Source organism: Mangifera indica, chromosome 7 (assembly GCF_011075055.1).
Source record: "Mangifera indica cultivar Alphonso chromosome 7, CATAS_Mindica_2.1, whole genome shotgun sequence".
Taxonomy (NCBI): Eukaryota; Viridiplantae; Streptophyta; class Magnoliopsida; order Sapindales; family Anacardiaceae; genus Mangifera; species Mangifera indica.
In genome coordinates, this window is record NC_058143.1 from 16,712,611 (window position 1) to 16,727,258 (window position 14,648).

The 14,648-nt window shown below is 33.1% G+C and overlaps 3 protein-coding genes and 1 non-coding gene across 4 annotated transcripts; 2 read left to right on the top strand and 2 right to left on the bottom strand.

Annotated features, from left to right (window-relative positions):
* The first annotated feature begins 3,611 nt into the window (after positions 1–3,611).
* LOC123221531 (putative F-box protein At4g22180) lies at positions 3,612–4,934 on the top strand. The gene has a single exon (XM_044644364.1). It carries the CDS (start codon positions 3,612–3,614, stop codon positions 4,932–4,934), a length of 1,323 nt encoding a protein of 440 aa, XP_044500299.1.
* Positions 4,935–5,174: 240 nt separating this feature from the next.
* Positions 5,175–5,256, bottom strand: TRNAS-AGA. The gene has a single exon. It is a non-coding gene; the product is annotated as a tRNA-Ser (tRNA).
* A 1,926-nt stretch (positions 5,257–7,182) lies between these two features.
* LOC123221532 lies at positions 7,183–7,732 on the top strand. The gene has a single exon (XM_044644366.1). It carries the CDS (start codon positions 7,214–7,216, stop codon positions 7,730–7,732), a length of 519 nt encoding a protein of 172 aa, XP_044500301.1. The 5' UTR covers positions 7,183–7,213.
* A 642-nt stretch (positions 7,733–8,374) lies between these two features.
* On the bottom strand, positions 8,375–11,946 carry LOC123219937. Its single transcript, XM_044641909.1, has 7 exons — positions 11,500–11,946; positions 10,785–10,854; positions 10,545–10,600; positions 10,330–10,405; positions 10,154–10,190; positions 8,899–9,013; positions 8,375–8,811 (listed from the first exon to the last, which is right to left on the bottom strand). The coding sequence occupies exons 1-7, from the start codon at positions 11,790–11,792 to the stop codon at positions 8,568–8,570; spliced, it is 891 nt and encodes a 296-aa protein (XP_044497844.1). The 5' UTR covers positions 11,793–11,946; the 3' UTR covers positions 8,375–8,567.
* Between the last annotated feature and the right edge of the window lie 2,702 nt (positions 11,947–14,648).

Here is a 14,648-nt window from a genome sequence, read left to right on the forward strand (position 1 = left end):
GGGGTTAACCCAATAGGGCGGTGGCTGAATCTTTTTCGAGCCATATGGGTAAATAGACCCCACACAAGTAATCTTCATCCATTCGACTCCGATAATCGCCTGTGAAGAAAATTGAATTCTTATAAGATTGAGTCGACACAGTAACCGAATTATTTCCACCCAAGAGAACTGCATAATCGCCCAGTGAATCAACTTCCAACAACTTTCTCTCAGCCGAATCTAGTTTATATACATGAAATAACAGTGTTTTATATGGACACACAAGAGGATGTGTGTCGTCTTCAATTAGCAGATCTTCTTCACGAATTGCTTCATCATCTCCATTAAAATATTCTCCTATGAGCCTCACTATAAGCATTACTTCTCCTTGTATTTCAGCCTAGTAAAATCTTGTTGCACAAAGTTCTCTATCTCCCAGCCAAAAAACCTTTGATGGTTTCTCTGGAAAACTTGTCGGTTCAAGATCCATCCTTTTTATTGGGGTACCATCATCAATTCCAAACTTCAATAGAATTACTGCTTAATGCATAAAGTTGTGAATTAGTGCATAGGATTTCATGGTACAGTTGATGCTTATCCTCTAAATCCATCCAGCAGCTATTTTCTCCAGTTTTACAGAATGCAAGCTTTGCACTAACGCCATAAATAACTATGACTGTGAAGCTTTTGATGCTAAAACAAGAGTCGTGTAAGTGCAAAACAGCTTTGTATACTTTAGAAGATCATTCCGAAGATGTAAAGGGGGAAGTGCAATGCATAAATTTGAGACCCACCGACATAAACAACTATCTTTGTGGGCATGAAACTGGTAAAAATGATTTTAACCCCACGTTTTGGATGCTCTTATCATTGAATAAAATGATTTCAAGTTAGTAAATTCACGAATTATTCCTATTCTTATATTATTCACATATTAAACATATTTAAAAGAATTTTTAAACACAAAATACATTAAATATATATTTTACATCATTCCCATATTAAATGGGAATTATACGCTTTATTTTTACCATATTTTTAAATTTTTTGTTAAACTTAAAATACAAAATTGTCTTTTCCATTTTTAATTATTTATGAAAATGTCACTGTTATTTAAAAAAAAAAAAACAACATTTCTTTCTTAATTCCCAATTCTAATTTTGCCTTTTCTGCTCCTATGGCTTGTACAAAGATTTACTCTTATTTGAGTCTGAAATTCAAATTGATTAATTTATTTATTTTTTTCAATTGACTAGTATATTACTTATTATATAAAAAATTTTGATTATGTATTATGTTATATTATGTTTAATAATTAATTAAATATTTTATATTTCAATTATGATATTAATTTTTAAAAAGAGATTCATGAAAAGTATTAAAATTATTATGATATTATCGTATATTTAGAAATGTATTATTAACAATATATCATAGTAAACCCATACATACACATTTCATATTTTCTTCATATAAAAATTTTAGAGACATCTTTTTTTAAATATATTTTTTATTATTTATCGTATTATATCTATATAATTCACGCATGATTTTATTTTGGTTCCCGCATTTACTAAGTAGGCTATGTGCTCCTTTAACTGAAGAGAAGAAAGTAAAAGAATTGTGCATAATTTTAATTTTAGTTTTAATACAGACAAAATACCTTCATTTAATTTGTGTTAAAATCAGCTAATTATAGCATTTCAAGTTGGATAGGACAAAAAAACTATGTCTTAATCTTAATTGCCATTAACTTAGGCATTCTAAAAATCACAATTAGTTTGGCGGTATATGCTTCTTGGAAATTAGATAAGTCCATTATCGGTCATCAGTCTTGTCTGAGAAGGATTTTAGAAGAAGAAATTTTAAATCAGAAAACAGAAAAAAAATACTTCACTCATCAGTTATAATTTTTGCCACACGCATATCAAGCAAACAGCAAAGGATGAACTCTTAAATGGCACAAATTTGGATAATCAAAATCCAAAAATTTCTTAGATTAGTCAATTCTTAAGAACAAACATATATATTAAATGACAATACCAGCTTGAAGGTTTAAAAGAAACTAAAAAGAACACAATACTTAACTAAGTAAACCATAGGGAAAAACTGAACCTAATTCCTGGAAGCATCCAAGAACAAAGGCCTAAGTGGTTGAAAAGCTCTATATTGATAGCAATTTCTCCAATCACCAAATTCATCAACCATATATTAACACTGAACCCAGACTCCAAGACCTATCAGCATGGGAGAAAACCTCCCCTGTAGCAGCATTGAATAACAGATTGTTGATACCCATCAAACGCAATACAAACCTGCTTACCCATTTCACCATCAATTCTACCATGAACTAACAGTCTAACTCGATTCAAACAATATGTATAATCTAACCCAGATAAAGAAAAGAAAATATAGATAAATTAAACAAAAAATATCATCATAACCAACATAAGCATCCAATACCCATAAATTCAAAAAATCCCAGCATAAATGACAAGTGAATCATCGCCATCTAACCAACAACAGAACCATCAGCCGTAGAAAAATTAGTGAAGATTCTTCAATAAACAAAGACCCAGATAATAAAAACACAAATAAATAATAATTTCAACAAAACCAGCATAATTATCCAACGCAACATGATATTCAAAGTTATTTTACAAAAACCTTGATAAAGGTAGAAAAGTTAAGAAGGAAAAGAGAGACCTGAAGTGAATTGGTTACAGGGAAACAAATAGAGGAGTTCCTGGGTCAAACTAGGTAACAAGGTATGTCTGAGAGCAAGATTACTGAAACAGAAGGAGTGTTTTCAAGGTATGACCAAGGTGCCTCTTCTTAACTGGGGATTTAGGCTATGAAGGTCTTTGATGGAAACTGAGTCTTCGCTTAGCTCAAACTCAACCTGACCTATTATGGTTAACGATTAGGACAATTCTCTTGAATAATTTTTTATGTACAGGATTCTCATCCAAGGCAAGTATAGAGTATATTCTTATTTAAGAGTCGGTTTTTGTGTTTTAGTAAAAGGAGGAGTCTAAGAAATGAAGCATGAAAAGAGCCGCGATGACATTCAAAACAATAATGAAAATAGTGGCGTTCTTGAAGGATAATCTCACTCGCATGAAAGTTGCGTCTCCATTGAAATAACAGAGTCTACAAGTCTGAGTAATATGTGTTTACAGGAAAAAGAAACAAGAAGAAGAGATGTAGTTGATGGAGGAAAACGTTGACATTGGTTTGGACTTCTATACAATAAACAAGTCAACTACCAGAAGGGTCTTGCGTAGTGTCCAGCTTCAACTGCTAAACGTTTCAAGCAAGTTACACTTCAAGATAACATTTTTTTGGATTAAAAAATATTATTTATTTACTCTTCTAATTCATGTTATCTTGGGAAAAGAAAGTTAATTATATAAATGTAATTACATTAACTTTTAATGATCAAGCCAGTTTCCTGTTTTATGGCTTTCCTACTTCTATTAGGAATTTCAATCTTCCTTTGACAAGTAATTCGATTCCTCTTCAAATTATGTAATGTTTTGAGTCTTCAACTATATATATAAGAGTCTCTCAAGTTGAATTAATTGTTTCTTCATTGTGATTATTTAATTGTTTCTTCATTGTGATTATCAATGGCGGAGACCTTCAAGAGATCGAGAAATATTGAGGAATCATCATCAAACTGGGCAGAACTTTACTGCGATGTATTAGAGCACATTTTTCAGTTTTTGTCTTTCAAGGATGTGCTTATAGTTGAAGGCGTTTGTCGTCCTTGGTTCTCAGCGGCAAAGGCTTTTATCAAGTCTCGCTTTCAGTCCTGTCAATTAGTGCCCTGGCTACTCCTTCCTCCTGATGATGGAAGAGCCACCAGTGAATATTGTATTCTGAATATGGAAACAAAAAATGTTTCTAAGTTGAAGAATATATATAACGAGATGAGTAACGGTTGCTGCATTGGATCATCGCATGGTTGGCTTATTTTCTTGGACGAAAGTGTCGCTCCTTTGCTTTTAAACCCTTTTCTTCAAGTTAAAATCAAGCTCCCACGTCTAAATTCTTTGATGGGCATTCTTGAAATTGCGAGAAATGATATTTATTGGGAATATTGCATCTACTATTATGACAAAAAAAGGAAATTTTCTGTTTCTTATGCGATGAATTTGCGTGAGAATGTCATACACAAAGCTGTTTTGCACTTACACGACTCTTGTTTTAGCATCAAAGGCTTCACAATCATAGTTATTTACGGCGTTAATGCGAAGCTTGCATACTGTAAAACTGGTGAAAATAGCTGCTGGATGGATTTAGAGGCTAAGCATCAACCGTACCATGAAATCCTATGCACTAATTCACAACTTTATGCATTAAGCAGTAATTCTATTGAAGTTTGGGATTTTGATGATGGTACCCCAATAAAAAGGATGGATCTTGAACTGACAAATTTTCCAGAGAAATCATCAAAGTTTTTTTGGCTGGGGGATAGAGAACTTTATGCAACCAAATTTTACTTGGCTGAAATACATGGAGAAGTAATGCTTATGGTGAGGCTCATAGGAGAATATGTTAATGGAGATGATGAAGCAATTCGTGAAGAAGATCTGCTAATTGAAGACGACACACATCCTCTTGTGTGTCCATATAAAACACTGTTATTTCATGTATATAAACTAGATTTGGCTGAGAGAAATTGGGTAGAAGTTGATTCACTGGGCGATTATGCAGTTTTCTTGGGTGGAAATAACTCGGTTACTGTGTCGACTCAATTTTATAAGAATTCAATTTTCTTCACAGACGATTATTGGAGTCGAATGAATGAAGATTACTTGTATGGAGGTCATGACATTGGGATTTTTCATTTAGAAGATTACAGTGTTGAACCTATTTATCCATATGGCTCGGAAAAGATTCAACCACCGCCTTGTTGGGTTAACCCCAGTCCATGGTCGGCTGTTTAGAGTAGGATTAATTAGTGTTTGTTGTGATTAATTAATGGCTCTTCGGAAGAATTGATACGTTGATGTTGGATTATTAATGTTAAGAATTTCAAAGTTTATTTTATTAAAATAATTTTATGTTTAATATTATTATTGTTCAATTCTACAATTTATTTTTAATTACCTAACCACGTTTATATAAGGTGATAGGAAGACTGGCAAAATAAAAAATTGGAAATAAGATTAAAAATTTGAGGAAAACGTGAGCGGCAGGATTCGAACCTGCGCGGGCAGAGCCCACATGATTTCTAGTCATGCCCGATAACCACTCCGGCACGCCCACTTAATGAACTATTTTGATATTTATAATAAGGTTAGTATATTTTGAGCTTATTTTTAGTTCCAATGGATGACTCTTTTTTTGGCATAAGAATTTTTACTCCTGTTTTATTTCAGTATAATCTTTTACAGTTGCGCGCAATCAAAGTTTTCCTCCTCAGTGTTTTTATGAAACTAAGCCTCCTTCTTCCTGTTAATCCGTAGCTGTCGAACCAATCATCACAGTAAGAATCTGCCGGTGGTGAGTGATTTTATGTTGTTATTATCAGTATCAATTGAACTGATGTTGTGTATCTTGCTGATTAGTTGTTTGATTTTAGCAGAGGCCACACTTGTGTTGCGTTGCTTGTTTTTCCAATTTGAAGTAGACAAGCGATAGAAACATGGCTTCCACATTGTTTAGAAGCATTCAAACTTTACCCTTTTATGCTCCACCCATCCACATGACTCAGAAGAAGCTATGGTGTTTGTTATTGTACCGTAAAGAGCACACAGCTAGACAGCCGCACAAGAGAAGCATCAACCAGAAAATGAGAAAACCTACGGAACGAAGCGAAATCACTCGATATAATCGGCAAAGATTAAGAAGCAATTTTTGGTATAGAAACTCATGTCCAGCTCTCCACAGTCCAAGGCCTTTTGTGGCTGCCCTTACAACTATGGCTATCAACCCAATAATAGTATTTGCCCATTTGTATGGGTTCGCCTGGCGCCTTTCCCTTTCTCAACTCCAAAGTGATTGAGTCTGCCGGTAAACTAGGCCTTGATCTGAAATGCAAGCTGTCTTCGAACTCAAAGTTTGATAGGAAACAATACTTTTATCCGGTCTTCCAAATATTTCAGTTTGATAACCCAATTGCAACTGGTGGTTACTTGGATGTGAATCTTCCGATTGAGTTTGGTGGCGGCCATAGGAGATTTGGCATTACTACAGTTCACATGGAAGAGAATGCAGGCAAGCTTCTTCATTCTAAATACGGGGATTATTCTCTGGAAACTACTGTTCCTCGTGTTTTGCATTTTATTGGTAATAATAAAAGAATAATGTAACACTATTTTATTTAAATATTTTTTAAATATTATTAGATGCAAATTAATATTATATTTGATTAAAATGATATGTTTTATGTTAAATATTTATTTTATATATATTTTAAAGATTTTTCATTTTAATAATATATTTTAAATTTTTTATATTGTAAAATTATAAAACTAATTAATTAAAACTTTTTTCAAATTGTTAATTTATTGACAACATAATTTTTTAAAAACATTTTTTATATTAAGCCGGTGTTTTAATTGAAAATAAATTTAATTTTATTATAGATAAAATTATAACAAAATTAATATTACCTTATTAACATTTTAATGTTCAAAAGTAGAAATATAAATCAAATTATTTTGTCATATTACCTTTAGTTATAAAAAATAATGAGAATATTTTATATTTTAAGAAACAAAATAATATGACGTTAATAATAAAAAATAAATTTCTAAAACCAAACATCATAAAAATATTTTTATTTTATGAAAATTCAAAGGGGAGATAAATGAGTTCGATAATATTATTTTAAAAATATATTAAAAAATATATAAGGAAAAAAACTCAAGTATGACTTTACTTGAGGCAAAAAATCACAGGAAACTGATCATGTTTGCAGAATTTTGTTATGAAAAAAAGGGTTAAGAAATCTCAAACAAAATTAGGATGGGACTGAATGATTTTCTCTAAAATGCAAGCACATCTCCCTGAATTAGAATTACCATGTAACTCTTTACCCCCAAATTTAGCTCCCAGTATACTTCAATCAACTTTTTCCCGGATGAATCGCAAACAAAATGAACATATGATGTTGTGTGTTATTTCTTCACCCCAACTTAAACCCTTTTTGCAGCGTTGTTGGTGGTGGTGATGGTGGTGGCAGTAGCCAGTAGCCAGTAGCGGCCAGCTGCCACAAGACATGGAACCCAGTGGGAATTCATCTCCAAGAAAAGTCATGGTGGTTGCAGACCCCACCAGAGAGTCAGCTGGTGCTCTTCAATATGCACTTTCCCATGTTTTCGTTGAAAAAGATGAACTTATTTTGATCCATGTTGAGAATAATTCTGCTTGGAAAAATCCATTTGCCACTCTTCTCAAAAGGCCAGCCTCTTCTTCTGGCAATCAACCGCATTCTGCCTTGTCTTCTTCTAGCAATCAATCGCCATCTGCCTGGCCCTCTTCTAGCAATCAAACGCCTTCTGCCTTGTCCTCCTCCTCCTCTGACGGAGGAGCACCGGGGGCTGGAGAGGTGGATTTTCTTGATGAAATGAAGCATGCATGCGAGGTTGGTCAACCCAATTTGCAGGTTCGTGTTTCCAAGGTGCAAATAAATGCCAATAATAGGGCTGCTGCTATTCTTTCCCTTACCAATATCCTCGGAATTGATCTTCTTGTTATAGGACACAGACGAAGTCTGTCCAATGCCATCTTACGGTGAGTTTTTCAGAATTCAGCGTTGAGTTTGTTTCACTTTCCCTGTAAGATAGCCAATTAACAAAACCTATTAATAAGATTATTTAATATTTTTCTAATGCTAAGCAATTTCATGGAGGAAAAAACAATCCTTTTGAATTGGAATTTACAGATATAAGCTGCCACGAAGAACATCAAGAGGGGTAAGGGGAATGGACACAGCAGAGTATTTAATAGAGAACAGCAAATGCACTTGTGTTGGAGTTCAGAGAAAAGGCCAAAATGCAGGCCATCCTCTCAACACAAAAACCCAAAAAAATTTCTGGCTCTTGGCATAGCCATTAATTACTCCTAATCTACATACCATTTCCTCTGCAATGAGTTTGCTTTCTGTGGTTTATGATTCCTCAACCTTTTTTCTGTCATGACAAAATTTATCCAGCAGTATGCCTTTGTCCTTTTCCTAAGCTATTAAAACCATACCATACCTATATTATCCTCACTTTCGGTTGTATATCAGCCAAATTATTTTTATGAATCTGGGTTCTCTTTTTCTTTTTTTCTTTTAATATTTTATAGCATGGAATGGAATGTTGCAACAGAAGCCCCCAAGAAGGCGGACAAGCCGACTCTGTCCCAAGGAATTCTAGTTTCTTTACAATTAACATATGAAAGTGCCATGGCACGGCCAAGGAAACTTTTTTAAAATTTCACTATCAAGAAAAATGAGGTATTCATACAAAACCAACAGTATAACACAAGGATTACATTAGATGTTTTTGACTCATTTTGTGATAACTGTGATATAATAAAGGCATGGGGAAGTACATTAGCTTTTTTTGAATAAATTCTATCAAGCCTCAAAGTTCATCATGCTTAGGCTGCTCAAATGGAACCTCTACCCTTGGAACTGCATTGCCATGATGACCCCGGACCAGATTTATACCATCTTCAACAGCTCCAGGTCTGATCTCTGCTTGACCAGCCATGCCGGCCTTTATGGCAGCAGTAATCTGTCTCTGTAACTTTAGTAACCCAATACGCTTTGAAACGACATAGAGAACAGCACAAGAGAATAAGAAAAATCCCAATACAAGTATCACCCTGGCCAATGTAACTTGACGTGAGTTCTTGCAAATTTATGTAATCATTTGGAACCAAAAAAAAAAATAAAGAACTTTTTCCTTAAACCTCTCAATAACATCCTGACGCTGCATTGTAGAAAGCAGGTTTCTTGTTCGCATCAACAAAGAGCGGTGGCCCTTGTATTCACTTTCAGCCTTACGTAACACTCCCGTGGATTCCTCTACAAAATCCAACACATACATAATTAGACTAGGCTCCTCCAAAACACTTCCATAATAAGTTGTGCAATGACAGCCATATCCCAAATTTATTTTTAAGCAGTCATTCTGAAAGCAAGCAGATCACCTTTCATGCAGCAATTGGTAAAATATCATTCACAAATGGTTGGGGTTCCTACAGAAAACCATTTCACAAAACCAAATTGTTCTAAGTGACATGCCTCATGCCTTAAAATTCAAAATTGAGGGCTATTTTGTCTACTAACAATGTGCAATACTGAAAGATTACATAAAGAAACTCTATTCTGGTTACAAGCACCTTCCTTTGTCTTTACAATATGAACAGAAAAGTTCAGCAAAGAAACAAAAAAAATCCCACGCATTTGCGTTCTTCTTGTTGTATCCACATATTAAGGTCTTAAATCATATATTTCTCGGCCTTAAAACTACCCCCAGAGTCCATGGAAGGATTACCATTATACTTAGAATAAATTCAGTCAAATACAGTATGTAAGATGGAAGTCAAGAAACAGCCACCAAAGTTTGATCTAAAGAATGAGGAAAGTTAATGGAGTTTTAAAGAGTACAATCCCAAAGAGCAGTCTAGCCAAATCAATAGGCCCAACTAAATTTTAACAAGATAAAAGTCAAAAGATTGATCCTAATAGCTCAAAGAAAAACAGTCTGCTCTCAAGGATCAATCTGGCATCTGAAATATGATAGAACTTCAAAAAGAGCTGCAGAGTGAACTAAATACCAACCAAAGTCCTTTATTTTTTGAAATAGTCCATGGCATAGCAAATAATCTAATGATAGCAGTCTGTTGATTTACAGATGTCACAGTCATAAAAAGAATCCTCCTTTCATTATTTTAAATTGACAACTTAAAGTTCACATCTGCATCATTGACTAACGGATGAAGGCAAAACATTGAGTAACAGATACATCCATAGTCTGTAAATATAGTATGACATCTTTATCCCATTTGTTGCACTTAAAATTATTCAAACAGAGAAGTAATTAAACTTATAGCAAGATGCCTAATAAGAGAAACAATAACAATAAACAATTTGTTAAGCAAAAGCCAACAGGATTGAAAATATTCCTGTCTCAATGAAATATAGAGAAATATAAAGTCCTACCAAAAGTCATGAGTGTGCTTGCACTTCTTTCCACTTCCTAGACATGCGCAAGAATACAAAATGAAAAGCACATAAGTAGGCTATCAAAAATAGAAAGAAAACTAAGATCCAATACACTGAAGAAGTGGGAAGATACACAAACACAAAAGTGCATGCAAAGACACAAACAAACAAACCTGAACCATCAGTTGACGAGTTCGACGAAGGCTCTCTGTGATGCTTTCTGCAGCAGATGTCATTCCGGCCTTTGTCCTACAAACACCATGATGCACTTCAGACCAAAGTCATAATGTTGAATGACAAGCCAAGTGAAAGATTATGAGAATATGGAACTTGGAAATGTTTTTGAACTACTATCACTAAAATCTATACTGTAGAACATAATACATACTGTAAATTGCGCCTGCGAACTGTGGACTCTTCTCCACCACCCAGAAGTAGTTCTCTCTACAACCAATACAATGATATGAAAGAAATCACATACTTCTTTAAAATAACTCGAAAAAAAGAATGGCAATTGTAATCAACTATACAATCATTAAGCATTTAGAGAAAAGAGTAATCATGATATGAATAAAATGACAGACTTTTACACCATATTGGAGCATGTATTCATAACAACACTCAATACCTCTTCCTGGGCAGCTTTCCTCATATTAGCCTTTGCTTGCAAATTAGCATTTCTCAGACTCAGTCGCAAACTGATTTAAAATATAAAAAGAGTGTTATAACAAGACAAGCAATTACAACAATAACGAATCTAAGAGTTATTTGCAATTTTTCAGAAACAACTCATATAAAATTTGAAAAAAAAAAACAATTAAAATTATGAATACAGAAATTCTGCTCTGGAAATAATACTTATATGGAACCATTTCACTTTAGCAGAAATTTCAATTTCTTTCTTCTGCGTAAACTAAAAGAACTGACAACACAATTCCAATTTCCTCCATTATCTCAGCTTCCAAGCAAAAGCTATGCTCCATAAAAGAGAAGCCAGGTAGAGAAAAATATTATAGAATAAAATTGGTTTATGATTCAATACTAAAAGTACAATAATAATGATAAGTCAATTTTCCCAATCATCTATGGATTTTAACTCCAAAAATAAATTTTAAATAGTCTATCAAAGGTACTTTCATTCAATGAGATGCAACTCTGATTATTTTGATTCGCGAAAATCATAGTGGATCACATACCAATCGTACCTTACTGCTGTTTAGATTTAGAGTTAAAATTTCTCTACCTCTTCGTTTATTTTCTGAGCAACAGAATATATAAAAACAAAATTCGAAATCAGACACAACGGCACATTTATGTAGAGAAAGAGATTTAAAAAGGAATACTCGTTGCACTCTTTCTTCCACGATTGAAGCAGTGACTGAGCGGACTGAACTTGGTCGTGAGTGGGCAACTGTGGAGCTAGCAGATCAAGCTGAAACAGCAACGAATTAAGGATAGCCAAGCCATCTTGTGCCAGCCCATTCAATCTCGGAAACGAATTCTTCTCTTTTTCCTCTGTATTGTCCCTCCTTGATTTCCCATAGTTTTCAATTGCTTTTATGTGTTGTTGAGTTTTCGCATACGCTTCTTCCCAGTCTTTCTTCACTTTCTCAACCGCATCCACCACTTCGTCCATCGTGGATGTTCGTTTGGTTTGCCAGAAAGTGAACGAAAATTGGATGGGATTTGCCAAGAAAAGATTGGCTTAGAAGAGGAGTTGAAAAGGATTAAGGAAAGCGGAGAAGTTTTCGATGGATAATTTTGGAATAAGTTGAAATTTTAATTGATTTTGGGTTTAGGTGGAGTTTAAATACCACGCCACAACATTTTGAAAATAATAAAATTATATTCACAAATTTTAATATAGATAATATTATATTATAATATAATTAAATATTATTTTATTTTTAATTTTTAATTATTTAATTTTTATATTATTAAGAGATAATTTAAATCACAATAAGAGAAATTTTATTTAAAAAAAAGTATAATTTTAAATAATTTTTTTTTGATAATATATAAAAATTAAACTCATGATTTAAAAAACTAACCAGTTTACGTGAAAACATTTACCAAAACTTTAGTGTGATTGATGACAGATTAATTTAACTAAAGACAAATATTCAGAAGAGTACAGTACACAATCCATAAGCATTTGCTTTCTGACTATACGCCAAAGCCTCTCAGTATTCTGAACAATCTCCAAAAACTTCTCCCTGCTGATCTCTTCTCATTCTTTGTTTTAATCTTTTCACAGCTTCTACCGTCCAGCCGAAACATTGTTGCATAGGGGATATTTTTCCTCCGATTCTGTCTTCTCTTCATAACTTTCTGCTCCAATTCTGCAGGAAATCTTCCATACGCAAATGCCAACAAATACCATCTTGACTTTATTGGATTTGCAGTGGCAGATGCATTTTTCATCGGACAATCATCATCACACTCGTTATTTTGTGGCTTGTAACCTTTTTCTCGCCGTTGTTGTTGCTTCGATGAAGTGGTTCTTGGTCTTGCTCTGTTGAATGAGAGTGATTGCCATGGAAATATGCGCTTCTTCTTCATCAGAAGCTTCTCCTGCTTAGTAACAATGGTGTTATTTGTGATGTGGGTTTTTTCCCCGACAGGATGTTCTTTGTAGCTAATGAGTTTTCCGCAGAACATGATGCTGTCTTTCGGATAAGTTGAGGCCGTGAAATCTTCACTAAAAAACTCGAATAAATCTTCATCATCAGACAAGCTTCGTTCTTTCTTGCAGAAGTCATCTTCTGATTCTTGACTGCAGTGCGCTGCAAGGTCGCACAGAGAGAGAATTTCTTCTTCTTCATGATCAAAATCTTGTAACTCCTCATAACCACAGCCTTCTGATTGCGGCTGTTCAACATTGTTAATCATCTCTTTAGCCACCATATTTCCTGAATCGAAGCAAGAGAGAGAAGATTATGTTATTTTGATGAGAGAATGGAATTAGCAAGTTGAACATATATATAAAGTTAAGCAGCTTGACGATGAAGTTTGGCTTCTGAACGAACGCATAAAAAATAATGGAAGAATAGTAGAGGATGAGAAAAAAATGTGTTGGTTTAGTCTTCTAGAAAAGCAGGCCGTGGTCACGCGTAGATTACAGTTCTAAGAGCAAGTTACATGTTCCCACCAAGGAATGGCCCAAAACACTTTTCTATCCCTCCTTGGTATAAATAGTATTTTCATATCCAAATCAAACGTTCTGGAAAAAGAGTTTTGGTATAGTATAAAAAAGTTAAATTATCATAATATTTTGGAATTATGGTAACCCAACTTACATTATATTATCAGTTGACCCTACCACTTTTTTTTGGGCAACCCACTCTACAGTATCAACTCCTTCATCCACCTTCTCTCTTGTATCATCATTTTTCCCTCTCATTATCTTCACATGCATCATTTCCAAGCACCCTCTCTTTTAGTGGATTTGAGCTTTCTTTGACAACTACTTTTCTCAATCGGATAAAGGAATAATCAAGTGATCAAGCAAAGGAATCATCGATGATAGTTCAAATCGTGATGTGAGAGAGAGAGGGTGATTGACAATGGTTAAAGGAAAAGATTTGGTGAAAGAGAGATGTTAATAACTAAAGTTTTCAATTAATTGTAAAGATTAAATTACAAATTTTAAATTTGTATAATATTTGAACTATAATGTTTTAAATATTGAGGTGAGATTTGTAAAGTTTTTTTCTAAATTTTCTTCAATATATCTAGATGAAAAAATTACTATATTACCTTACTACATTAGTTTTTTAAACTGAGTTTAATTTATGGTGAAAAAGGTTGTTAGAGCAAACCTTGGGAGGAAAAAGAAATTTACTCTAATTCAAAACTGGTCATTTGCTAGACAATGATATACTTGTCGTTTATGTAATTTCTAGATGCCTTTTTCCTTTCTTCTTAGACAAAAGATATTCATAGTTTGAAATTTATAATATAAAATAATGGTATATTTATAATATTTAATAATATCAAACGTATAATAATATATAAATTGTGTTATAAATTGTCATATCGCACCTAGAGTTCTTAGTTGTACAAATGAAAATCAATTGAATTATTAATAAAAAAATAAAAAGTTGTTTAATTATTGAGGCTGCGAGATAAAAAGTCATTTTTTAATGAGTTTTTTATTATTCAAACAAAGATTTTGACTGAATTTCAAGAGGAGTCACTGTTTATAAGAAAAAATGACCGAATTTTAAAATATTAAACTCTAAGAAAAAAGTAAATTTTTTCATTTTAATCTTAAAAAATTATTAATTTTTTAAATCATAATATTAGAAAAAAATATTAATTTTTTAAATAACAAAAAAATATAATTTTAATTATTTAAATATTATCAATAAAATAATAATTTAACATTTAATTTTAACCAAAAAAAAATTAAATGTATTACTATAAACTAAATAAAAAGCCTGCTTGGTGTGACACGGTGGTTTGGCCTGTAAAATAAAAAGTTGTTTAA

Coding starts and splice junctions, on each gene's coding strand:
- LOC123221532 (XM_044644366.1), top strand. CDS start 7,214: ATGGAACCCAGTGGGAATTCATCTCCAAGAAAAGTCATGGTGGTTGCA.
- LOC123219937 (XM_044641909.1), bottom strand. CDS start 11,792: ATGGACGAAGTGGTGGATGCGGTTGAGAAAGTGAAGAAAGACTGGGAA. Junction 10,855..11,499: donor TGGAAGAAAGAGTGCAACGA/GTATTCCTTTTT, acceptor ATTTTAAATCAG/TTTGCGACTGAGTCTGAGAA. Junction 10,191..10,329: donor CTCGTCAACTGATGGTTCAG/GTTTGTTTGTTT, acceptor GCGCATGTCTAG/GAAGTGGAAAGAAGTGCAAG.
- LOC123221531 (XM_044644364.1), top strand. CDS start 3,612: ATGGCGGAGACCTTCAAGAGATCGAGAAATATTGAGGAATCATCATCA.